The 26,551-nt window shown below is 36.4% G+C and overlaps 2 protein-coding genes across 47 annotated transcripts in view; one reads left to right on the top strand and one right to left on the bottom strand.

Annotated features, from left to right (window-relative positions):
* The window catches only part of FAM227B (family with sequence similarity 227 member B), a 202,296-nt gene extending 194,899 nt beyond the window's left edge, over nt 1-7,397 (bottom strand). For 12 of the 44 annotated variants that reach the window (XR_011528644.1, XR_011528639.1, XM_070580785.1 and 9 more), the window contains exon 1: nt 7,261-7,397. The gene's annotated coding sequence lies outside the window, so the exon portion shown is untranslated. Of the gene's footprint in view, nt 1-7,029 lie in introns of all 44 variants that reach the window. The other 32 variants (XR_011528628.1, XR_011528638.1, XM_070580844.1 and 29 more) reach the window with 12 other exon arrangements.
* On the top strand, nt 7,313-25,652 carry DTWD1 (DTW domain containing 1). Of its 3 annotated transcripts, none has more exons than XM_008521508.2 (6): nt 7,333-7,452; nt 10,361-10,413; nt 11,098-11,417; nt 16,289-16,432; nt 18,382-18,631; nt 23,586-25,652. In XM_008521508.2, the coding sequence occupies exons 3-6, from the start codon at nt 11,127-11,129 to the stop codon at nt 23,831-23,833; spliced, it is 933 nt and encodes a 310-aa protein (XP_008519730.1). In that variant the 5' UTR covers nt 7,333-7,452; nt 10,361-10,413; nt 11,098-11,126; the 3' UTR covers nt 23,834-25,652. The 3 variants fall into 3 exon arrangements, with proteins under 3 accessions (XP_008519729.1, XP_008519730.1, XP_070437191.1); XM_070581090.1 differs by lacking the exon at nt 10,361-10,413 and adding an exon at nt 8,201-8,308 and having other exon boundaries at nt 7,338-7,452; XM_008521507.2 differs by lacking the exon at nt 10,361-10,413 and having other exon boundaries at nt 7,313-7,452.
* Nucleotides 25,653-26,551: the final 899 nt, after the last annotated feature.

Genomic DNA, 26,551 nt, shown 5'->3' with positions numbered 1-26,551 from the left:
CCTCCCAAATGTAAACAGTATTCTGACTTCTACCACTCTAGATGTTTTGCCTATTCTTGAACTTCATTTGAATGGAATAATCAATATGTACATTTCCTCTCTGGCTTCCTTCACTTGATATTATGTCTGTAAGATACATCCATGTTGTTTCATATAAGTAGTAGTCAATGTTTTTTCATTGCTACGTAACATTCTACTGTCTAACACATCTCAGAATTTATTTATTCCTTCTACTTTTGATGGAAATTTGAGTCATTTTCTGTTTGTGTAATACAAATCAAGATAACATGAACATTCTTGTAAATGTCTTTTGGTATATCTGACATAGAACTAGGAGTGGGACTAGCTGGGTCAGCTTTAGCACATATTGTCAAACAGCTTTTCAAAGTGGTTGTACCTATTTTCACTCTTATCAGAAGTGTATGAAAGTTCCAGTAAATCCACATTCTTATTAAAGAATGTGGTGTTATTTAGTACTGTTGCATATTTAGTATTGCCAATACTTTTAAATTTAGCAGTTCTGGTGGGCATGTAGTGGTATCTTGTTGTGATTTTAATTTGCATTTCCATAAGGATTAATGATGCCAACATACCTGTTGGCAATTTGGGTATCTTCTTTTGTGAATTAAACGTTCAAGCCTTTTGCTTACTTTTTATTAAGGTGTTGGTATTTTTATAATTGATTTGCAGAATTCTCTCTCTCTGTATATATGATGTAAATCTTTGTCAGGACAAAATAGTGTGCATTATTTTAATATCTTCTTCATTATGGTGCTTTTAATTTTAGTGAAGTCCTTTTATTTATGCATTTTTATTTTATTTAAGACATTTTTACCTACCCCAAACTAAAAAAGATGGTGTTCTATTTTACCTTCTACATGTCATACTTCTTTACTCTCACATTTAAGTCTATGATCTATCTTCAATAATTTTTGTGCTTTAGGTAAGGTAATAAATCGACGGTTTTTTTTTTATTTGGATTTCCAGTTGCTCCAGAACCAATTAGTTTAAAAGACTATTTCCTGCTGCATTTCAGTGCCACCCAGTCATAAATTCAAGTGACTACAGATGTAGGGACATAGGTCTATTTCTAGACACTCAGGTCTGTTCCTTTGGTCTAATTTTCTGTCCTTTTAACAAAATCACACAGTTTCAATTACTGTACCTTTATAATAGATGTTATTATGTTATAGGTTATAAACTCCATATTTGCTTTCCTCTTTCAGTTGATAATCATTATTTTTATCCTTTTACATTCCTATTTAAGTTTAGAAATCAGATAGTCCAATTCTGCAAAAACCTACTGGAATTTTGATTGGGATTAGAGGACATACATAGATAAATTTGAGTAACTAACATCTTTATACTAAATCTTTGAATTCATGAAAATAGTATATTTCTCCATTTATTTAGACCTTTTAGATCAATTTCTTTTGGCGTTGTTAGTTTTCTGTATAGAGATCTTGGACAATCTTTCATTACCCTGGGTAGTTGATGTTTTTTGTCCTTACTGTATAGGTTTGTTTTTTGTTTTTGGTGAGGAAGATTGGCCCTGAGCTAATATCTGTTGCCAATCCTCCTCTCTTTTTGCTTGAGGAAGATTGGCCCCAAGCTAACATGTGCCACTCTTACTCTGTCTTATATATGGGACACCACCAAAGCATGGCTTGATGAGTGGTGTGTAGGTCCATGCTGGGAATCCAAACTGGTGAACTCCGGGTCGCTGAAGCGGAGCACACAAACTTAACCATTATGCCACTGGGCCAGCCCCTCAACATAAAATTATTGAGAGTCATCCAAGATCATACATGTATCAATTCACTGCATATTATTGCTGAGTAGTATTCCATTTTGAGTGTGTGTGTGTGTGTATAAATACATTTGGTTTGTTGTAAGACTTGAGCAATTACGGAAAAAAAGCTGCTATGAAAATTGCATACAAGTCTGTGGATATATTTTAATTTTTCTTAGGTAGCTACCAAAGGCAAATATCATATGACAATTAAAGAAACTGGATTTGTAATGAAAAATCTCAAAGAGAAAACTCCAGATCCAAATGGCTTCACTGGTAAATTTTATCAAAGTTTTAAGGAAGAAATCACACCAATCTTACACATGCTCTTGCAGACAATAAAGGAGGAGGGAACATGTTCTAACTCATTTTATCTTTGTTTTCTCACATGTAATGTGTCTTTTTCTCTAGGTGCTTCTAAAATATTCTCTTTATCATGGTTTCCAGCAGTCAATGGGGTTACTGCCCCTCTCCCTCCCTTCTCCCCTCGTTCTTCCTTTCTTATATCTGTTTGAGTTTGCTGAATTTCTGAATCTGCTAATTTATAGCTTTCATCTAATTTGCATAATTATCCATCATTATTTATTCAAATGATTTTTCTTCTGCCCCTATCCTTCCTTCTGGGACTCCAATTGCATCCATGTTAGATAGCTTTAGACGGTCCCACAGGTCACTGAGACTGTTTCTTTTTTCCAACCATATTTTCTCCCTGTGCTTCAGTTTAGATAATTAATGCTGTTAAGTGCATCCAGTGAAGTTTTCATTTCAGACATTGTATTTTTTTTTTTCCAGCTCCAAAAGCCAAATTTGATTCTTTTTTGCTTTTTCTAATCTTCTATTTCCCTTCTCATTATTTTCATATTTTCATTTAAATTCTTGCACATATTTATATTAGCTTCTTGAAACTCCCTTTCTGCCATTTCCATCATCTTTGTCATTTTGGGTTCTACTTCTGTGGATTTTTCTTTCCTGCTAGATCTTACTGACATTTTCCTGCTTCTTAACATGTTTGATAATTATTTCATTTATTACTTGACATTGAAAATGTTATTTTGTTGAATGTCCAGATTTTGTTGCCTTCCTTTAAAGAGTGTTGAAATTTGTTTTGGCAGGCAGCTATTTGTATTCAGCATGCGCCTTTCGAGGGAGATTTTTAAAGTTTGTTAATGCATTTAGAGGAACTTTGTCTCTCAAACAAATTTAGCCCTATTCCTATGCTGTGTCCCTGTGGTTTCTCTAACGAATTCCCTGTGTTTTCCACTATGTATCTCAGCTCTAGGTTAGAACTTGAACATCTCCCGGCCTTACGATACTTCCATGAATTGTTCAACTTTAAAGCCCTCTGATAATTATTCTTTGGTTAGCTTTACGAGATTTCATCCTATGCATGTGCACAATGTTTGGCCAAAGACTCAAGGGGACCCCATACAGATTTCTGGTAGTTTTTTTTTCTCTGCATAGTTCTGTAATCCGTGTTTTTCAAGGAAAAATAAAAAATGTCAAGTACTTTGACATAAATATTTGTTCTTAATATCCCCTTATTATTTTTACTATCTGTAGGATGTTTCCGTTTTCATTCCTAATATTTGTACTCTGAGTTTTCTCTTTTTTCTTGGTCAGTCTGTCTAAGGGCTTATCAATTTTATTAATCTTTTCAACGAACCAGTTTTGGCCTCATTGCTTTCTTCCAGTTGCACATTTGTTTTCAGCTTCATTGATTTCTGCTCTTATGTTCATTTGTCCCTTTTCTTCTATAGATGTTTGAGGATCTCCCAATAAAAAATCTGACCCTATTATATAGCTGTTTGCTTGGCAATCCTTGTTGAGACACACTGAACTTTTTACCACCATTTTAATGCTCATTCTCCAGTACGAACAGAAATCCAAGGATTACTAGATATTTAAGGAATAACTATAAAATTTTTAAAAAGATAACCAAAAAAAAGAAATCCAAATAACCGAAAATAAGATTCGAGAGGATTCAGACAATATGGGGAACAGAAGGAAACTTTTAAAATGTCTTTAAGATTCTTAGAGAGATATAAGATAACGCATCCCTGAAACCAAAACAGCATATCATAAGGTAATAGAGAATTTAAAAAGTAAAGTACAAATATAATGGTATGAATTAAATATTCAACAACAAGTTTGTAGGGGGAAAAACTGCTGAAGAAATCTTCTGGAAACTAGAAGAAAAATGTCAAAATACAAAAAGATGAGAGGAAAAAAGGTAAGAATTTAGAGGATTATTCCAAGAAAACGACTTTCAGCCTAGAAATTTAAATATAGACAAACCATTAAGTGTGTGACATTTTTCAGATCAGCAAGGTAGCAAAAAATTAACCATTTCTCTTTGCATTATCCCCTACGTATTAGTTTCACATTGCTTCTATAACAAATTATCACAAACTTAGTTGCTTAAAACAACACAACTTTACTATCTCACAGATCTGGAGGTCAAAAGTCTGAAATGGGTCTGGAGGGCGATGGTCCTTCTGGAGACTCTAGAAGAAAATCTGTTTCCTTGCCTTTCCCAGCTTCTAGGAGTCACCTACATGCCTTTACTCCTTAGCTCCTTCCTCCAACCCCAAAGGTAGCAGCGTAGCATCTTCCCTCTCTGACCTTGTCTCCCTCTTACAAAGACACTTGTGATTATGTGAGCCCACCCAGATAATCCAGGGTAATCTCCCCATCTCAAGGTCCTTAACTTAATCACATACGCAGGTTCCTTTTGCCACATAAGAAACAAATTCATAGGATCTGGAGATTAGGATATAGACATCTTTGGGGGGGAGGGGGTCAGTATGCTATCTCCCACACTCCCATTTACCTTTTCTCAGGAAGGTTCTAGAAGATATGTTTCATAAAAACAAAGGATTAAACAAAGAAAAAGGAAACAAGGGATCCAACACAGGAGAGCAGTGTTGGATTGATAAAAGCAACCAACACTGAGTGAACTAGAGGTTGTAACACTCTAGAAGGAATATCTGGAAGGAAAAAAAATAATCTGCTAGATTAATTGATGTATATGATTGTGATGCTTTATCACTTTGGCAGAGTGTTTGGGGACAGATTACTAATAAGTACACAAAAATATGGCAATTATTAAGACAAAGCAAAGTAAGGTTGTATTAAAAGTTAACATGATCATATATGGCTCAAATTGAATGATATTTTAAAATGGTGATTTAAACAAAAACTATGATATTACTCCATTGAGAGATGAGAGGATAAGAAAAGTGTGTGGGGGTAGGGAGAGAAGGAATGTTCACACACTTGGAGGTGATGTTATAAATGAGCTTTATCATTGACTTCCACAGCGGAAAGTCAATGGATAATCTCTGGAATTGAAAAATCAAGAAATTGCAGTACAACTATTTTGACATATGGAGTAAACAACAGAAGAAATATTGAAAAGACCTGAATTCTCCTTTTGAGAGAAGAATTGAGAACACAGTGGGGGGTTTGGGGACCACAGGACTTTGGTTAAAAACCTGTTCACCAATATATGCATGTTTCTCTACATTTCCCAGGCTCCCTTGCAGTTAAAGTGGGGGCCTTGGGACTAAATTCTGGCCAGTGGAATGTGGGTACAGTGATATATGCCATATTTAGGGCTAACCTCTAAAACTTTTTGTGTGATTCACTATGCTTTCTTTCCTGTCAGAGAAGCTGTGGATCCCAAGTCCCAGGAGACAGCAGAACCAGTAAAAATAAAAAGAAATCCACATTCTTGAGTCTAACATTTCATCTGACTAGTAATATCCACAATGGATTTTTTTGTGAGAAACAAAAATTTCTTGTACTAAACCACTGAAATTTTGGGGTTGTCTGTGACAGCCGTTAAATTCACTGTGTTGGTTTTTTTTTTTATATGGCCACAAATTCTTTGACAATCTTTTGAGAAGTGGCATCCATGTCCCGTATCCTAAAATCTGAACAGGACTTGTGACTCACTTATAACCCAAAGAACGAGAGAGAAGTGACACTGTGTTACTTTTTGAGGCTGGGTCAGACAGGACATGTAGTTTCTGCCTTGTTCAATGCAACACTTGACTTTGGGGTACTGGGCCTAAACTAAGGAGTCTGATCACCCTGCCACCATAGTGTGAGGAAGCCCAGGCCACATGGAGGGGTCACAAATAGGAACTCTGCTAGCATTCACAATCTTCCCCGCTGAGTTATCAGAGAAAAGCTGTCTCTCTGTGCCCTATGGAACACAATTCATGAATATAATAAAACAGTCGTTTTAAGCCACTATATTTGGAGTAATTTATTACATAGCAATAGTAACCCAATACTCCCTCCAATTAATAAATAGTATCATTTGTGTAGTTAAGAAAAAGGTATGAATTATTCTTGTCTTGGACACTTATTGCCACCTCTCCTACCCAGAAAGTTGACCTTTCCCCCTAACGCAGTGGCTTTCAAACGTTTTAGAGAAACACACAATAAGAAGCACATTTTGTAAACATGACCTACTGCACACACACATGCATATATATAATTTAAAACTCTATAAAGCAATAAAGTTTATCAAGTGCCATGCACTGATATTTCCACACTATCCTTTTTTTTTTTTAAGTGTAGTTTTGACTAAATAGATTTCCTTGCTTACAAGTGAGGCCTCCACCAATGAGTCCCACACAATGCTCTTGAAAAACACTGCTCTAAACCATAGTCATTCCGCAAGGCCTTTACGCAAGTCCAACCAATAAACCTTCACTGACCATTCTGAGCGCTTTTGAAATTCCTACACTTTATTAGTTGTATTTTCTGTACCGCCTATGCTTAACTTGATATCACATGCTCCTTCAGGGCAAGGTTCTGTCCTTCATCTTTCACTTGCTAAATTCATAGTATTCAGTAAATACATTGCTCAATATCTGGTCATCGTGTTTCTAAATCTCGCAATTGTTAACATCCACTCCTTAAGTTTGGGTTTTCTTTGGGGTGGGGAAAGAAAAATGATTCAACAACCTATCCACGTATTGTGCTTAACTTCAAACTGGAAAAGAGCACAAAGTAGTCCCAACTCTTCGTGCGTGTGTAGTTCTTAAGCAAATCAAATCATCAAGACACACTTTTTCTACACGCTTATTACCAGGCAGCGCACGAAATACCAATCTCGACATAGCCATAAAAAAGTAACAGAACCAAGTTCTCACGACTACCCCACTTTAGGAATTGGTAAAATGGGAAAGTGTTCTGTCGGATCCGCATTTTTCAAAACTCACTGCAACTACACCTGGGGAGTATAGCTCTAGAAACTTGTTCCACGGCTGCGGGCCGGGCCAGGCGCAGGAGGCAGCTCAGCGTAGGGCTGGCGGGCTGCGAGGCCCGGGCCCGCGACGCCCGCCCCGCTCCGGGACCGCCTCACACAGGAGAAGGGTGACTGCGCAGGAGGCGAGAGAGGCTGGGGCGGGACTTCCCGTCGGACCCTCCCCTGCCGTCCTCCCAGCCGTTACCTTTGCCGCGAGGCCTGCGCAGCGCCCGGCCCTAGCAACGGCCCTAGCAACGGCCGGGCTCCGCCCTCCGGTGTCTTCCGGAAAGCTCTCCGCCGCGTCCGTGCGCGTCCACGGCCGGGCGCGCGCCTCGGGCTCGGGCTCGGGCGGAGCGGCGGACGCGTGGAGCTGTGCGAGGACCCGCGGGCGGTGCAGGTCTGAGTCCCACTCCGATCCCCCAGGCCTGTCCCCGCGCCTGTGCGGGGACCCGGGGCCCGGCCCGAGCGGTGCGGCTGCGCGCAGTGACGCTCCTCGGCCGGGCCCCAGCGGAGGTCGCGTGTGAGCCTGTGTCGCCTGTGAGCGGGACGCTGGTCCCTGCGCGGGCGCTCGCATTCTTAGGATCTTGTGGGCCCTTGGGGAAAAGGCTTTCAAATTTTTCTTCAAAAATATTTTTTTTTCCCTAACAATTATTTTCGGTGCGTTCCGCCCCAAGGAAAGGTTGTCCTGGGCAAAGTTAGTCCCCTTGGAACCCTAATCTTTATTTTTTAGCGTTTGGAGTGGTTTTTGGGCGGGACTGGTTATCACAGAAGGAGCAGCTCAGTACAGACATAGTATGCCAAGCAGGGTATCTAAAATACTAAGATTATGGTTACATAATAAGCAAAGGAGTCTGTTCCTTCTGTCTGAATTATTTCTTGGGAGTGTAAGAGAGTCAGGAAGTATGTTAACACTTTAAGGTGCCAGTTCTGAGGAGTTGGCTGATAAAGTCGCTGCTTGACTTAGAACCACAACATTTAAGGATTACTTCTGTCTGAACCCCAGTGCAGCATGAAAAACTAAGGCCAGACAGTCTGCCTGCCACATGGCGGGTGGTGTGGCAGGGGCCCTCAGTCCTGTAGGAAAAAGGTGGTACCACGGATTTAAAAATAAAAGGATGTTGGACCTGTACCCATTATGTGACCAGGTTCTTAAAAATACTCTAAGAATAAAAAAAATTGAAGTGGATTTCATCCAGAACTGAACTGGCCCACAGTACAGCATAGGGGAGTTTTATATCGTGTTCCATTGGGAGGTGAGTCAACTTGTAGCTAGGAACCTTTTCCATTATTTTGCAAAAAAAAAAAAAAAAATCTGCCAGGCTGCCCCTTGTGCCAGGCTGCAGAAGGCCCATAAAGGTAGTTTGTTGGGTGCTGCAGTAGCGAGATGCACACTGGATACTGTTTTTTCCAGAATGGTTTTGATTTAGTTAAGTGTTTGTTGAATTCCTCCTGCTGCTTAACACATGGAGATAGGTGAAATCAATAAAGATTTCTGCCCTTGCAGAGTTGACTGTCTGCTCGGAGCATTCCCTTCACTAAAAGTTAACTCTGAGTTAAAGTATATTTTTCCGTGTTAAACAAGTGGAAGCAATAAGTGCACGGAGGTAAAGAGGTGTGAGAGATTGCCGTAGACCATCTAGAGAGCTGACTTTGAGACTAAAATTAGAGGATTATGTGCAAGGTAGAACTGATACATCTTGGTGAGTTATTAGTTTTAGGGTAAAAGAGGGTAGAAAATTAATTTGTTTTCAACCTAAGTTGCAGAATGATGGGTGTACGGTCAAGGTAACAATATTTATTAGTTCCTTAGGAATAAAGTCTCTTTATGTTTTCTGAGTCATCCCCACAAACTCCACTTGTATTTCCTTGCGCATGTTTGATGATAACGAGTATGTTTTGAAGGTTTGAATCATCACGTTTGCAGCAAATGATTTGTACACCTTTGAGGCCGGCTGTTGGGTAGGTCAGGAGAGAGGCCCTGCTCCTATGGTTTCAGAGGTTTTTGAAGAGAGCCTCGTAGGACTACAACTGCAGGCCCTAGAAAGACTCACAAGTAGTTTTCCATTGAGTGTCTGGCCACCCTGTTGACTTTCATGACATCCGCAGCAACTGCATGCTTCCCCACTATGCCTGGGCCCTTTGGTGGTACATGCAAACCCATAAATGGCTACTGGAATACCCAGGCAAATGGAATCAGGTTCAATTAGTCCAGTCCAGTTTCTTTTTTAGGATGACCCTCATGATCTGGATACCTCAAGACTGTTACAGCCTGAAAATGTTTTTCTGTAAGAACCCCGGATGACACCAGAACAAACCCAAACCGAGAGGATTTAGGTGACACTTAATTAGCTTCCAAGTGCAGGAGAGACCTTTATTCGCTTGTGACAGTTGACCTGTTGTAGAAGATTTAACTCTCATTTCTGGAGACTCGTAGGAGCTCTTCTCAGAATTTTAAGGTTGCTTCTGTCTTTAGAATAAATTCGTGTACAAAATATTGTGTCTGTATATGCATTTTCTAGAGAGAAGGTCCAGCACTCTCTTGCGATCTTAAAAGGATCTGAGACTCAAGAAAAAGTGGTAGCTTAATATCCTTCACTCCTAGTCATTGAGAACATGTTCACAAAGATAGAAGCCATTTTTAGGGAGGTGATTTGGAATGAAGGTCAGAAGTAGATGTTTTCCATTTGTGAGCCAGGAAGAAGGGATGGGACCATCATTCTCCAATATCACTTTTCTCTGAGCAACCCAAGATTTAAACCTGTGCCTAATCAGTACACATCAAAAATATTTATTTGATTTTGGTTTCCCCCTTGGGTAAATGTGGCAAGTATATTTTACTTTTGCTTCCATGACCAGCATCTTTTTTCTTTGCATCTCTTTATTTGGGCCTCAAGCTCCTTGGGATTTGTAGTCTGTAAAAAGCTCCTGATGAGTAATCAAATTAGTGCCACTAGCTTCTTGTTAGTAAATCATGTCGTATTTTATGTTCCACTGGACTTTTTCTTCACTTTCTATCTGGGAGACCACAGAAAGTTTCCTGTTGGGCTCACAGCGTTTCTCCTGTCGGTGTTTGTACTCAGAGTGTCTGGAGGCTCATGGTTACAAACCATGATGCCATAAGGCTTTATAATGAGAGAATCATTTTATGGCTTTGGAATGCATATCAAGTCAAAAGGGCCCCTGTTTCTTTTCTCCCTTAAAAGATATTGTGCTTACAGAGTAGTTGAATAGCAATTTTGGCAGCCATTGTCCTTCTCTGAAGAAAATATTTAAGTAGGAATGTTATTTTACTTTTTTACCTCTAGTACTAAAGAACTTGCATGGTGTATATTTTCAAAAACCAGTATGACTTCTTAAAGTGAGTGGATATTAATGTTACTTTGTAAAGTTTTTAAATGTATAAGATCAGGATTTAATTCTTCTGGGCATATATTTCACTTTTTGGGATATTTTACAAGTTATGATTGGTAGTAGATGCCTCTTATTTTAATGGCTATGAGTTATATATCTTGTGTGTGTTTTAATTTAAGTTGGAGAGAAATATATCTTTTAGAACATATCCAACTAAATTATACTAATTTCACTGGAACCTGGTATTTTTACTAGAGTTAAGGTTGAGATTTGATGTCATGTATCAGTAATTCAAAATCGGAACCTACAAGGTCGAATACATTCCTGTCTGATACTAACATTAAACCATTACATTCCTAATATAAAATAAAATTGCTATCCATAGAATGAAAGAGTTACTGAAAAATGGATTGTTGGTACCTAAACTTTATATTTGAAATAATTTTTCTAAGAGAGCACCTTTCTATTTTTATGCAGGGAATGGTCCAAAAGGGTAACTTATTGTTTTGAGTCTATTGCTTTTTAATTTTATATTTTAAGGCATGCTAATTTATTGGTTTTAAAAACTTAACATTTGTTAATAAATACTAAAATCAGCACATAGCTGTGAAATAAATTGAGTGATTTTCTTGGTTGAGAGAGTAAAATATCTTCTGTTTTTATTTTGTCCTCCCGCTTTTCTTTTTTCCAGTGCACCTATGATATGTGTTTTAGAAATAGATGTTAAATTTTGGTTTGAATGAAAAAATGTCTCTCAATCCACCTATATTTCTCAAAGAAAGGGAAGAAAATAGTTCAAAATTTGTGGAAATACAGCAGCCACAAACTGCTTCCAGATCTTCAGAAGATCCTCTGCAGAACTTATGCTTAGCTTCTCAAGAAGTTCTTCAAAAAGCTCAACGAAGTGGGAGATCCAAATGTCTCAAATGTGGTGGTTCCAGAATGTTCTACTGTTATACATGTTATGTCCCGGTTGAAAACGTGCCTCTAGAACAGATGCCACTTGTGAAGGTTGGTAAGAGATTTAATTATTTGAAAGAAGAAAAACAGATTTGAAAAAGACGTCTTATATAGGCCTGCTCTAATATAATTGATAAGCTTGATAAATACCATCGTTAGGAAAATGAATTATATCAATAGAGAATTTAATCCTACAGACTGCTAAACATATTTGTTTTTCTTGTCTCTGGAAAAAGAGACACAAAAAATGTGGCATTAACGCAAATACTACAAGAAACAAGTTTATAGACTACCTGAGGGAGCGTTGAAGACTACCTCGGGTCCTCAGACTGTCCTTTGAGGAAACATCCCAACGGAACTAGGATTGATTTTCTTTGGCTTTTGTAGAATGGGCTTTTTAGCCCCATCCTATACGTGGAGATGGAACAGATGTCACTGACTAAAACTAAACTAAACTAAAATTTAAAAGACTAAGACCTATTCATTGGGTTATGTTATAATTGTAGTGATCTTAAATATTAATTTGAAATGATTGCTTACCTTTTACTTTTTATTGCTTACCAGTACTATTCTTGTGTAGTAAAAGGTCCATAGACCAACATTTCTGCATAATCAAAGAAGAATTTATTATATATTTGTTAACTTATATGTCTGGCACTGACGTGAACTTTAGGAGTAAATCGAATAATGTATAAAATCCAACTGCTGCCTATTAGTACTTGAGAGAGACTAAACGCTACACATGGACTCAGAACTTGCCAGGAAGAAAATAAATTGTAACTATATTTGAAATATTTAATGTGGTGATTTTAAGGTTCCTTTTAATTTTAAGTAAGAAAAATACTTTAACACTCATATTTTGTTACTTGAATGTTACTTTAGCCTATTTGTCGTCTTGGCAAGTCTCTTCGTGGGTCTAAAATCACACTTAACAGGCTACTGGAAAGTTTACTAGCAAGAATAAGGGAGCGTGGAATCTAATATAAGCTTCATAGTTACCTCAGAAAAACCTAGAGCTTGGGGATAATAATTCTTTTTAAGTTTCCCATTATCTTATAAGAGTGTTACATTTCAAAGTATAGTTTTTGAAGAATATGCAGAATTATTCTATCTTCTATTTATATCAAAGCCACATAAAGTATCCCATTAAAAGTTTTATTTTAAAATGTGTTCAAAAAGGATTGTAGATCAGAATAATAAAAGTCAAAAATATATGGACAGGGCTAATATTTTCATAAAAATTTAGTAATAGAGGATTATTTTCCAAATCAGTGGTCTAATCTCCCCTATTTAATAGAATTGACTCAAAACACTATGCCAAATGTTTGGTCAACTCTACATGGCCTACTGGACTGTGCGGAGTTTTCTGAAGTGTTTGTATTTTAATGGCTATATATAAAATTTTATATGCCAATATATTTTAGTAGTAATAAAAACTCTACAAAGTTTCTAATTTCTACTTTATTTTTATTTTAACAAATCATTCAGCATAGATAGCTTGCTTGGGAAGGGAAGATGACTGCATAATGAGTAAGTACCTCCCAAGCTTTAAATTTTAGTCTAGAGAATAAATTCATAAATATCTATCTTTTCATCCAGAATATGATTTTTTTTAATACCATGAAAAATGCATAAGCAAAGGTAAAAGGTGCTCTTGGGTTTTTTCTAAAAGGGGAGAAAGAAACTGTAAGGTAGGCGCTGGCCTAGTGGCACAGCAGCTAAGTTCGCACGTTCTGCTTCAGTGACCTGGGGTTTGCCAGTTCAGATCCCGGGTGTGGACATGGCACCGCTTGGCAAGCCATGCTGTGGCAGGCGTCCCACATATAAAATAGAGGAAGATGGGCATGGATGTTAGCTCAGGGCCAGTCTTCCTCAGCAAAAAGAGGAGGATGGGCAGCAGTTAGCTCAGGGCTAATCTTCCTCAAAAAAAAAAAAAAGAGAAAAAAATGAGGAAAAAAAGAAACCATAAGGTAGAAGAAAGCGTCATCTTTATTAGAGTTCTCGAATTTACAAGGCTCCCTTTGGAAAGTTGAGAATCATACGGGGAAAAATTTAGGGCTCCTTGTTAATGGTGTCTTGTCACATTTGGGCAGACAGTTTTGTGGTAAATCTCTTATAGGAAACATAGGTGTTAGAGAACAGATTGATGTTCTTTATGTGTGTGAAAACAAATCGCCTCAACTTGAACTGCGGCTGGTCAACACTGCTGGTGTTAACTCTGTACCCTGTCGTTATTTAAGAAGAATCTTTCTTCAAAATGTGTGAACTAGAACACAAACATATATTTCCATGATTTTATCTGTGTCTGTGCTTTTGTTTCATAGTATTGGAAATTTTAGGCTTACCCAAGGAGAGCTAAAGATACCTGGACTGGGACCCAGGAAAACCTCTTCAACACAAATTTTTCATAATTGTCTTATACTTGTAGATTTTACTCCATAAAACTTTCTCTTTTTATTGTGTTATGTTAAAAATAGGCTAAGTACATGATTTGTAAAATACATTAATAACACTCAGTCCTGTGTCCTTGATGTAAAGGGTATCCTTCAACATAACCACCTGATCAGAAATGTTGGTGATCACCTTTGAAATTTTCAGCTCTATTCATCAGCCATATAAGAGAGCATTTTTATTAGTAATAGAATACTTTATCATGATCTGCTTTCTTTGTCTTCTTTCCTCTCTCCTGCCTTCCCTGGGCTGAGATAATGCTGACGTGGTACTGAGAGAGCCTGGGGAATGTAGTGTCAACAGACTGGGCAGCATGAGGAAAGTCTGATGTAGAGTTCAGCCAGAAGTAGACTGATGTAAAATCATTTGTGAACTGCCTACTTAAATGGTAAATTTTCTGTAACTAGAAATTTGATGATTTGAAACAATTGGCCCTAACTTATAAATGATCACTAGGCCTAAGTGGGGAGGGTAGGAGACATGGGGTTTGGAACGCTAAATTGAAAACTATTTGGGCTGCATATTTATGGGCCTTCTTGGGTATATACCATCCTTTCTCCGTATAATTGTCCAGAAAGATAAAGTATATGCAATTGGGATCATTTAGTAGCATGCAGCAACTGCTTCTTTAAAACATAGTTCTGGAATTAGTGATGCATACAACAATATGGACGAATTTCAAAATAATATTTTGAGTGAAAAAAGATGAAAAGAGTACGTTCTATATGATTTCATTTACATAAAATTCTAGAAAATGTAAACTGATCTATAGTGATAGCAGATCAATAGTTGCGTAAGGACTGTGGGTGGTAGGTGGTGGGGAAAAGGGAAGGAGGTGGGCTCAAGAAGTCTTTTGGGGGTGATGGATATGTTCATTGTCTTGATTGTGCTAGTGAGTTCAAGGGTGTAACATATGTTAAAACTCATTGAATTGTACACTTGAAATGTGTGCAGTTTATTATATTGATTTTACCTCTTTAAAAAATAAGAAAAATAGTTCTGTACTCCAGGATAAAATAGTTGAGTGCCCCAGAGTAAATCCCTAGAATCCTGCCTGTTTAGTGTGGGATGGAGGCTGGAAGAGTGCTTGTCATGACCAGTAAGTCGTTTGAAATCTGCAGTAAAGAATCCATCTCAGAGACTTTCTCATATATATGACTCGGCTTTCATTTTCATAATCATAGCTGAATGCAGGACCTGACCAGGCATTATACAGTAAACTGAACCAAACCAATCAGTAAAATAATAGAAAAATCGAACTCAAGAAATGCAAGAGAACGTTAGTTTTGCATAGAGGCAGGACATAATCTATAACAATTAAATAATGAAATTTTAAGGGAAATAGGCAAAATCATTTTGAAGAGAGGTATTTTTTATATAAAGAATGCATCTCAGTGACCTATTCTGTTACAGCTTTGCCAATTGATAATTATTTCATTTGTGCTGCTAAAGGCCACTGCTGAGGATCATGATGTTCACAACAAAGGATAATACCTTTGATCTTTTTTTTTTTAAAACTTCAGGTTTTTTTTTTAAGATTTTTTTTTTTTTTCCCTCAAAGCCCCCCGGTACATAGTTGTATATTCTTCGTTGTGGGTCCTTCTAGTTGTGGCATATGGGACACTGCCTCAGCATGGTTTGATGAGCAGTGCCATGTCCGCGCCCAGGTTTTGAACCAACGAAACACTGGGCCGCCTGCAGCGGAGCACGCGAACTTAACCACTTGGCCACGGGGCCAGCCCCTAATACCTTTGATCTTAAAGGATGTATAAGGAACAAAATTTTAACTTGAATTTTAGATCTGATGCTTTTGCCCAAACTTATGTTTCCTTTTAATATATCATAAAATTAACAAGTCTAAAATTTAGAAGAATTATAAAAAATGTCTTAGTGCTGGCCTGGTGGCGTAGTGGTTAAGTTCAACACACTCTTCTTCAGTGGCCTGGGGTTTGGATCCCAGGCTTAGCCCTACACCACTCCTCAAAGCCATGCTGTGGCAGAGATGCACATATAAAAAATAGATGAAGATTGGCACAGATGTTAGCTCAGAGCCAATCTTCCTCAAAGCAAAAAGAGGAGGATTGGCAACAGGTGTTAACTCAGGGCCAGTCTTCCTCACCAAAAAAAAAAAAAAAAAGTTCTTGACACAAATCCTGAAATGCAAGGAATTAGCTTAATGCCTATGTAACTTAAATGAAAATGACATTGGAGCTTTGCTTTAGAGCAGATTCTATGTTAGATGAGTTGAAGATAGTTCTGTTACGTGATTAACAATATCAAGGAAGAAATTTGGTTTGCTTTATGACTCTGACTATTCTTAATCTGGTCTAGAAAAGTATGACTTTCAAACCATAAGAATATTTATAGTAACTTCTTGTAAACTTGCTATTTAAGCTTTAAAGACCATTTTTATTAACATAAAAATTAGAATTTTTATATTTGTTTTAATTGTCTTTTTTTTTTAATTTTAGCTTCCACTGAAGATTGACATCATTAAACATCCAAATGAAACAGATGGCAAAAGTACTGCTATACATGCAAAACTCTTAGCACCTGACTTTGTAAATATTTACACGTACCCTTGTATTCCAGAATATGAAGAAAAGGACCATGAAGTAGGCAGCTTGTTTTTTACAACTCTTCACATCAAATCTAAAAATGACTTTAACATTCTATTGCCTTTCTGAACTTACTTAACAAAATTTAATATTTTTCTTAATGACCTAGGGTTATTCTCATGTGGCACTAAGCTACATATAATTTACTTCATTGGTATCTTCAAAGATCAAATGGTCCTAGATTGTTAGGCTTTTTTTACTCTCTCTTTCCACTTTTTATAGTTTTTCTGCATTATTTCTTCAGGTTTTTACTCTATGCCAGTATTATTGTACCCACTTTTACTTTCTGTCCTCTCCATCTCCCTGCATGTACTACACATAGACAGTCTAATTTGATGCGAGCTGAGAAACCAGATTACAAATGATGTTGGAGTTTTTCCAGAAGAAGAAAAGAAAGACTGAGTTAGAAAGCTTTTCAGGAATTCTCCCTAAGTTAAGAGTCTTAGTATATGGCGTTTGTAACATTTCTTTTGGCTGTTCAGAGGCCTTCCTTGCTCTTCTCTAGATTCTTAACTGGTTTTCACATAGTTGAAATTGTTGCATTCGTGAGATATTACTGGTCTTGTTGAAAAGTAACGTTGCAATAGATCTCAAAAAACTAGGCCTTGACTGCTTCTGGAAGAAGACCCCCCTTTTTAGGTCTCTTGGAGACCATTTGTTGGTGTGGTTAATCTAGAAACAAAAATACATTCATTTGTTCTAGAAAGAACTTGGTAAGTTTTTCCTTTCCTATCAATATATATATATATTTTTTTGGTTGAGTTTATATAGAAAGTTGTATTTGTAAATAATATCTGAGTTTTGGATTTAGGAATATATTTGCGTTTCCTTCTCTGCTCAGCTGGGTATTATTTATGTCTGTTAAATAGAACATGGTGCAAGGTTCTGTAAAGAGACATGATATGCTTAAATGCAAGAATATTAGGAATCCCTGGAGTTTGCTGCTTGGGTCTGTGGGAAATATAGGCATGCATTGAGAAGGTTTGAAAAACTTTTATAACTTTGAAGTTTATAAATTCAAGATTTTTTGTTTCTTCAGTTTTATTTTTATAATGCTTATTTTTTCATATTAAAAATGATACATGCTCATTGAAGAAAATTTGGGAAAAAGAGAAAAGTATGGGAGATAAAATGCTCATGATTTTACGAACATTTGATTATTTAACAAGTACTTACAGGGTGTCTGCTTTGTGGCAGGAGCCTTTTGGACGTGGGAGGAGCTGATAGTATATAAGGTCTTGGTAAAAACATGCTGAAAGAGAGGAGGTACCATAATTTACAGAATTATTCCTTGAAAGTTAGGTTTTTCAGTTTTAACTTTTCACTCTAATAAATATGCTTTAACACGTATTCTGGGAATTGTGAGTGTATTTATATTTAGGATATTTTATTAAGATAAATTCCCATGAGTGAAATTATTTGACCAAAGGGTATGAACATTTCAAGTCTCTTGGTTTAAATTGCCAAATTGCTTTCATGAAGAGTTGTACTATTTACTCCTGCCATCAGTAATGGCCATAAAAGCCCATTACATCATTTCCTCACCAGCATTCACTGTATCATTTGTTTTATCTTTGTATATTGTATAGGTGAAAGTGATATTTCATTACTAAGAGCTTTTCAATGGTTCTTTTACAAAGAACACATACTTTGCCTTTTATTTTGTGAAATAGTATAGAGTTTCGTTTTTGATTCAAGGTACAATTAACTTGGCCTCTATCAATAGGTGAATAACTTATTTTGAAGTAATACTTTTAGGTAGTATATCATGATTATGAATTACTAGGGAAGAGCCAAACACTTTACATATTAAAGAAGCGTGTATAGTAGAACCTGATGCTTGTTTCTCAGCTATACACCATATTTTTTCTCTTAAAGTTTAAGTCAGAATTTATTCATTTTGAAAGTCATAAGAGCACACTCTAATTTGAGTTTCTTTGCTTCAGGTTGCACTTGTTTTTCCTGGACCTAAGTCTGTCTCAGTAAAAGATATTTCTTTTCATCTGCAAAAGAGGATTCAAAATAATGTTAGAGGCAAAAATGATGACCCTGACAAGCCATCCACTAAACGCAAGAAAACTGAGGAAGAGGATTTGAATGACAGCAAGTGCAAAGACACAACATTGAAAAAAATTATATTTATAGATAGTACCTGGAACCAAACAAACAAAATATTCACTGATGAGAGACTTCAAGGTAAGAAAATAAATGTTGTTTTTTTTGGATTGTACCTTCCCCTAACTTTCATTTCAAAAAACTTCAAACCTATGGATATATTAGAAGAAGAGTTGCATTGACTACTCCTACATTTTGCCACATATGCTTTATTTCTCTTTTTCTATTATACGTGTCTGTATACTTAGATATTATGTATATTTTTGGTTGAACCTTTTGAAAGTAAGTTGCAAGCTTTACAACATTTCACCCTTAAATACTTAAGTGTACATATTTTAAGAATAATTGCAATATTCACTCTAAGAAAATTTATAAAAGTTCTATAATACCTAATATACAGTCTATATTCAATTTCCCTGATTGACCCAAAAATATGTTTTGTAGCTTTTTTCCCTCTGATAACAGCATGTAAACTCCCATTGCACTTGGTTAATATGTCTCTTTAGTCTCTGTTAATCTACAACAGTCCCCTGTTTTTGTTTTTTGAGAGTTAGACCATTAAGAGGACAGGTCAATTGTCTGAATATTTCATCATGATTAGATCATTTTAAATATTTTTTCAAGTATACTTACCAATAAGGATAAATCCAGTATGGTCCGTGACGATCCCAGTTTGTACCTGTTGTCTTGGTGTAATTGTTAATAGCATTCCCTTTCACTCTCAGAAATTAACCTGTTTATCTGATAAATTCTGTGATTACCCTATTCATAGGTGAAATTGTATACTTATTATTCTGTCAAGTCCTGAGGCATATGATGTAAGTTGTTCCATTATTGGTGATAACTTTAATCACTTGATTAAAGTGGTGATTGCCAGATCTTTCCATTTTAAAGGTTTATTTTCTTCTTTGAAGTTAGTAGTAATCTATGGGTGATGCTTTGGGACTGTATGCTGTCTGTTTCCTAACTGCTTTTCTCTAAGTCGTTTTAGTATCATTGATGACTCTTGCCTAAACCAGTAATTAAATTGAGGATTGCAAAATGATGAAATTTTAATTTTAGTATTATTATTTCTTTGACATTTGTTAGCTGGCATTCTTATGTAAAGAAGAGCTTTTACTTTCCCCCTCTTTTTTCCTCTCTCTCCCCTTGCCCTTTTTTTAGATCACTGTAGTCTTAAGGATGTCTTTTTAATTCAGTATATTATAATCTATCATGATCGATCGTACTTTAGATGCCCAGATTACCTCAGGTTTTGCTGGTAGGAGCCCTTCAAGTCCTTTGTGACACGGCCTCATTAGTCTTTCTGCTTCAACAGGATGTCTCAAGTTCACTTGTACTTTTTTCCTGCCCCAGACCTAGAATTAATCATTATTCAAAGGAGCTCTGGTTCTTTTTGGTGGGGAATGATATTAGAAACCAAGATCTGGTAAATTTATTACTACTTGGATGTCATTGCTTCAGTGGTTAGAGCCAAGAAAAATAAACATATATCATGAGTTCACATGGATAGTTCCAATTCAGATGTAAAATTACAGGCATTTTCTTTCCTTTGTTGTATGTTTGTATCCATTTTTCTCTTAGAATGAAAAGCTCAGTTGCTAATAATAATGGTTTAAAGAGTTGCTTTATTTGTCCAAGTAACACCGCTAGTAATATGAAGAACAGGAGGTCATATTACCTCTCTTGTTTCCTGAACCTTACTCAGTTCTTCATGCTTTCTTAGTAGTTTCTCTAAAAGCGTTGGGTTTATTTTCAGCTCTTACATGGCTTTGTTTGTGTACCATGTATGATTAGAAGGCGAGAGCACTGCACAGTTTGTGTTAGGCAGTTGCTGAAACAATTTCAACCTGGGAGAGCTTCTCCAGGCTATTGTTAAAAATATACATCATCTGGAAAAGAAAATTTATGACATTTTTTTGAGTCTGAATTGTGTAATTAGTCCCAAGCTAAAATGAGTGACAGTACTAGATTTAATTAGCTTAATTTATATAGTTTGTACCTCTGAGGTAACATACACGTTAGTAAGATTGCGTTGTCATTCTAATTGTGCATGTGCATGTGTGTATGTGTACGAGAAAAATAGGCAAAGAAATTGTGTGTGTGTGTGTGTGTGTGTGTGTGTGTGTGAGAGAGAGAGAGAGAGAGAGGGAGAGAGAGAGAGAGGGACTACAGAGCATAAGATCTGGAAAGACCTTGTTGCTGATGTTTAATAGAGAGAAGGAACCCTAAGGCCTGCTCTTTGGAATGCTGCCTGCCACATTACCTTGCATGGTTACAGCAGCAAGCTACTCCTCAGTTTGAAGATTTTTCTGAGTCATTTTTCTTTATAATTACCTTATATGGTAATTGAAAGGATCAAATGAAAGAACGTAAGTGAGAACACTTGAAAAAACTATAAAAGGAATTATCGAGGTACAATTCAAAATCTGTTTTCAGAGTGTCTGCATTTGTGCTTAAGGCTTCAAATTGGATTTGTACAAAAAATTTCTGTTATTCCTTCTCAGATCCCATAGAAAGTATCACATATTTTAATTCTCTGCTACATCAAAAATTTTAAAATAGATTTCTTAATTCCTTCAAAATAATGAAATAAACAGATTTCTAGAGTCAGTCGTATCTGCGTGTCCTACGTCAACCCCTGTCCCTCTGGCTCATCATTGCACCGCAGGGAATATTTGGGGCTCTGCACATATTTATAATCTCTGTATATATGAAATACCAGTTTCCAAACAAGCCAAGTTGCTTCCATGTTTGTTATAAATCATTGCCCTTAGCTTTTAAAACATTTTATCATTTGATGGGATTAAGCTTAACAAACCAACTCTAAACCTCAGTTTAAACCCTCAAATGTAGTGGATTAGAAATTATGTTTCTGTTCTCTTATTATGAATGCTGAGGTTAAGAATCCCCTTAACAATATAAAAACATACTCTTTCGCCACACTTTACAGAGAAATAGCTCTAGATGTTTTACTACTGTCAAAATAAAACATTTGAAGGTGGACTGCCTAATTTAATCATAAAACGTAAACCTACAAAGTGAAGAGCGATGTACATTCTTGAAGATTCCCATACGAAGCCTTGGAGGGATGTGATGGGGAAGGATGGTTTCTTCTTGTTCGGGAAGGATTCCAAATTATTAAAACTGGCATTGTATAGTAATTTGTTTAAAAGATTAGCCAGCTCTGTCCCTTCATTTTGACTGTATTGATAAAATGTTTAAAGGGACAGCTTTGTTCACATTGTAAGCATTGCCTAAACTATACTCAGTCTGTCAGTGAGTGTTGTCAGATACTACCTCATTGCATCCTCACACCAGCAACATAAGCATCGCTCAAGATTGTCATTCTCATTTTTCAGTTAAAGAAATTCCAGCAATAATTTTGGAGGGAAAAGCCATTTGTAATTATCTGCTTTAAAGTTTTACTGCTAAAAAATTTTACTAATGTTATCTTAAAGCTGTTGATTGGCAGAAACAGTGGGAAGAGAATTTTTTTAATGTATATGTTGAACTTTTGAAAATAAATATTGATTTTGTATATAATCCCATGTATTTGTATATTGGTATGTTTTAAAAGATTCTATATACTTCCAAGCAAATGTGTAAAATAGGATGGATTAGTGGTGATAAACACTAAATCTTGATTTTTATATTTAACATGTTAGAACATATTAGATGTATTATAGAGACCAATACCATTTTAATAGTTACTCTTAGTTTATTTTTTTCTAAATTATATTGGTGATGTCAAAATCCTATGTTAAGATTTTAATTGTACTAACTACTTAGAACATTTTCAAATGCTGCCTTTACTTCTTGGTTATAATTAACATTAATGCAAATAGTTCAAAGAGTTTGGTTTTTGTTGTTATAATTGTGTATCTTTGAATCAAAATTATTCAAATTGAAATATTTTCAAAATACTGGATAGAATACTTTAAAGGCAGAATGGCTTTGGGATTTGTCCATTCATTCAGTAATGTTTCTTGAACACCTGTTCGTGAACAGGCAGTGTCCTAGATTTGAGGGATCTGAAGGAGAATGAGGCAATGTCTCTACCATCTGATTGATCACAGTGGCTATTAATTAGGTGTGTGTTCAACCGCATGAAACAGAAACCCTCCATATCTCTTAATATCTTAATTTTTAAAATATTGTTTATTTCTTGTCATTCTCTGCTACATCTCTGAGGTAGCTTTTAGGGTAAAGTGATGTGTGACAGTAGGAAATATTGATGACTCAGAGGTCCCTAATCTGAGTCAGTGGGCCAGTTTTGATAGTGCCTTCTCCCTTCTATTTCTCATTTTAAGATAAAATGTGCTTTTAAAAAAAAGTACGTCAAAATAAATATAATGTGAGTCAGAATGCTGGCCTAAGGTGCTAAAAGCATTCTGGGTTTGTATGTTGACATCTGAGTTATAAGAAGTGAGAGTGCTTTTCTGTGATTTGATGAATCATTTCCTGTTTAATGTATAGAGCAAGGCATTCTAGCTGACTGTGTCATTGAAGCTCCATAACACAGATGAGACAGAGCTAAAGAAATGGCTCTTGGAACTCTGTTCATGAAAATGTAGCCAAAAAGTGATAACCCAGAAGTAAACAGTTTTAAGGACCATTAACCTACCTATCTCTCAGTGTTTCAGAATAATGTTTTTAGTGTCAGTTTATCAAGGAAATTAAACTCTTCTGAAAATTGGTGAATTTAGTCCTGTCATGGGTCAAAATAAAAAAAGACACTGGTAGATAGAAGATGAAGATCTTAAATGTTAACTACTTTTCACCCATTGCTACAAGGCCCAAGACTTATAGGTAACCCTCATATATGAGATTTCATTCTGTATTTTATATTGCTTCTCTCTCTATATATACCCTCATGCATTTAAGAAAATATCCTATTTGGAGTTGGGATTGAAGGAATTTATCTGCGCTCTTAACAAAAAGTCCTTAAGGTAATCAAGAGAAATCATCATTATTGTACCACACCCTGTGGTTAAGAAGAAATAGTTATACTTTTCTTATTTGTTTTTGGCAGGGTTATTACAAGTTGAGTTGAAAACAAGAAAAACTTGCTTTTGGCGCCATCAAAAAGGAAAGCCAGATACCTTCCTTTCCACAATTGAAGCTATTTACTACTTTCTGGTAGACTACCATACTGATATATTAAAGGAGAAATACAAAGGACAGTATGACAATCTTTTATTTTTCTACTCTTTTATGTACCAGTTGATAAAGAATGCCAAATGCTCTGGAGACAAGGAAACAAGAAAACTTATCCATTAGTTTTTAAGAAGCCATTTTTGTCATTTTATTTTGCTAAAATCATTAAACTTTTAATTGTGCTTTGTTTATTCTTAGGAAATACTCGTATATATTGTCTGTTAGGCCACTTGATAAAATAATATTTCATTCATTTTACCTCATGTTTTTTAAAAGGAACTTATTTCTAAGGGAATTTTCAGAGACGGTGTTAACTGAAAAACTTATTTCAGAAGTTATTTGCTCAAGTTTGGCATATCTCAATTTTATTACTGTATTTTAATATAATGTGTTATATTTATATCTATTAGATATATTAGATGTAATTAGATGTTTGTTTAAACATTCTTATCTTTCCATCTATACTCACTGCCACATTTGGAGGTCGATGGGATCAGAATCACCTTGCTGAAAATGAAGTAAGTAGTTTGCTTGAGGTTATGGCAAACATAGACCGAACTAGAATTGTAGCTCCAATCCCTAGGGCCATTTCTTTAAGTCCACACTGCCTGTGATGGACAGTTGTTGCTTTTTACATCTACTTGGCACCTTTTTTAGGGAGAAATTGCTAGCAGTCATGTGGTCCTGCCATAGGGATGAACATATGATGCAGTTTGGCAAGCAGAGTTCTCAGTGATTAATCCAGGGATGAGCATGACACAGCATCTTTTTTGGTAAGTGATATGGATGCTGTAGGAGATAGGGGTTATTTTTCAAAAAGCACTATCATGCAGTGGTTAAAAGCACAGACTCTAGAGCTAGACTACCTGAATCTAAATCTCAGCTTTTCCTTGTTCAGTTACCAGTCACACATCATTTTCTTCATCTCTAAAGAGAGGATAATATGATGGTTGCCTTACAGGATTAGTATAAGGATTAACTGAGTTAATGTATCTAAAAGGGCTTTCAACAGCAGCTGGCGTACAGTAAGTGCTCTATACGTGTTTACTCTTTTTATTTTGTTTGGAATGGTAAACTAAGAGTGATATAACCCTAGAGTTGCTGGCGGCATCTATGCTGCAGATGGCAAGAGTCTGCCTTAGAATGAAACTAACAAAGGAAAGTAGAGTGGAGAGAGGAAAAGACTGAGTTTTGAAGACATGGTTTAATCACCTAATCTAGCTGCTTGTGAATGGAGCCCTGCTGTGCTGGATACCTTCAGTTTGCCCCTCTGGGTCCACCCTCCACTCTTTGCTATTCTGCTTTCTGCTCTGTGAGGTGGGTTCCCTTGCCCTCTGGTTTTGGTTGGGTTCACCAGATGAGAAGCATCAGCAGAGGATTGGAGATTGAAAGGAAAATGAAATTGTGTTATTTACTTCCCTGGCTCTGCTCCTGCCTGGTCACCATGGTTTGTCTGTGTCCCTCTTCTGAAGGCCATCCTATCAGGCACCGTTTCCAAGCAGTTATTTCAGTTACCCTCTCTGATTTCAAGTCCCTGCTGCCTCCCTTTACACCTTCTCACTTAGGGGTAGTAATGGCTCCCAGGTGTTACTAGCCCCAGGTTGGTTCATTACCCTTTGTTGGTTTCCCCGACCCCTGCCTATACATTTGTAAATAGTCTTTTTATTATACTCTTCTCAAATATCCCCATTTGAAGTTGCCCTTTATTTCTTTCTCAGACCCTCACTGATGAGTTCACCCATGTGGATGCTAGAAATACAGTACATTTCCCAAGTATATTCAATGGGACACATAACTTGTTTTATGAGAAAAACAAGTTATTTTATGAGAAAACAAGTTATTGGTGAAATTTGCTGCACATTATATTCCTCTCTTAGGGATTCAGAAAGCACAGGCATAAAAGTGCTGAAAAGTCCTGAAATAAATAAACATTTGGAACTTTGTTGAAGCTAGTATTTCTTAAACTTATTTGAATGAGTAATACCTACCAAGGTCCTGTGGAAATAGGATGTTTGAAACCTTGTAATTTAGAGCAATCCCTGATTGTATATATGTGGCAACTGAGACCTAAAGAGATTAAATGACTTACCCAAAGGTCACACAACTAGTTAGTGGTAGAACCTGGCCTGGAATCTGGGCCTTCCTCTTTCATTCAGCGAGGTCACTATTTTATTATGCTTTTCATAAAAAAGAATGTGGATTGGATATGGTTTGAACATTAGTAGCCCGTTAGTCTTAGCCATATAAACTAATTGGCTTGCCTATTTAACAGTTATTTTACAAGAATAGAATTAAGATGGATTTCTTCGTGTTTAGAACTTTGCCCTGGGAACAGAGGAAGGCCTGAATTGATTTAAGCAGGGTCAAAGTTGGATTTCTCTGGGCTAAAATTTGGGCTCCCTTGAGCCAAAATCAGTTGCCATTTAACTGGCTCTACAAACCAGCTAAACATAACAGTTAAGAAGGAGAGGGAAAAAAAACAACAAGCCTATTACTTAATTGCCCCCATCTCACAGCTGGAGAACCCACACACTTCATAAGAGCCCAATTTACAACTAAGGCCAGATAAAATCTCAAGTTCCCCAAAAACGTTAATAATACCTGTTACAACAATGAATTGGCTGTACTTGTCTTGTTTTTGTTTGGTTTGATAGACTGCAAAAATGGCCCTAATTCTTTACTCCTCCCTGTGTTCCTGATCCTTTTTCATGCTCCTTTATTTATTTATTTTATTATTATTGTTTTATTTTTTTTTTTTGTGAGGAGGATTGTCACTGAACTAACATCTGTGCCAATCTTCCTCTATTTTGTATATGGGTCATCGCCACAGCACGGGTTGAT

The sequence above is a fragment of the Equus przewalskii genome, chromosome 1 (assembly GCF_037783145.1).
Source record: "Equus przewalskii isolate Varuska chromosome 1, EquPr2, whole genome shotgun sequence".
Lineage (NCBI taxonomy): Eukaryota > Metazoa > Chordata > Mammalia > Perissodactyla > Equidae > Equus > Equus przewalskii.
The sequence above is the reverse complement of the archived record's forward strand: the minus strand, read 5'-3'. Positions and strand labels throughout refer to the sequence as shown.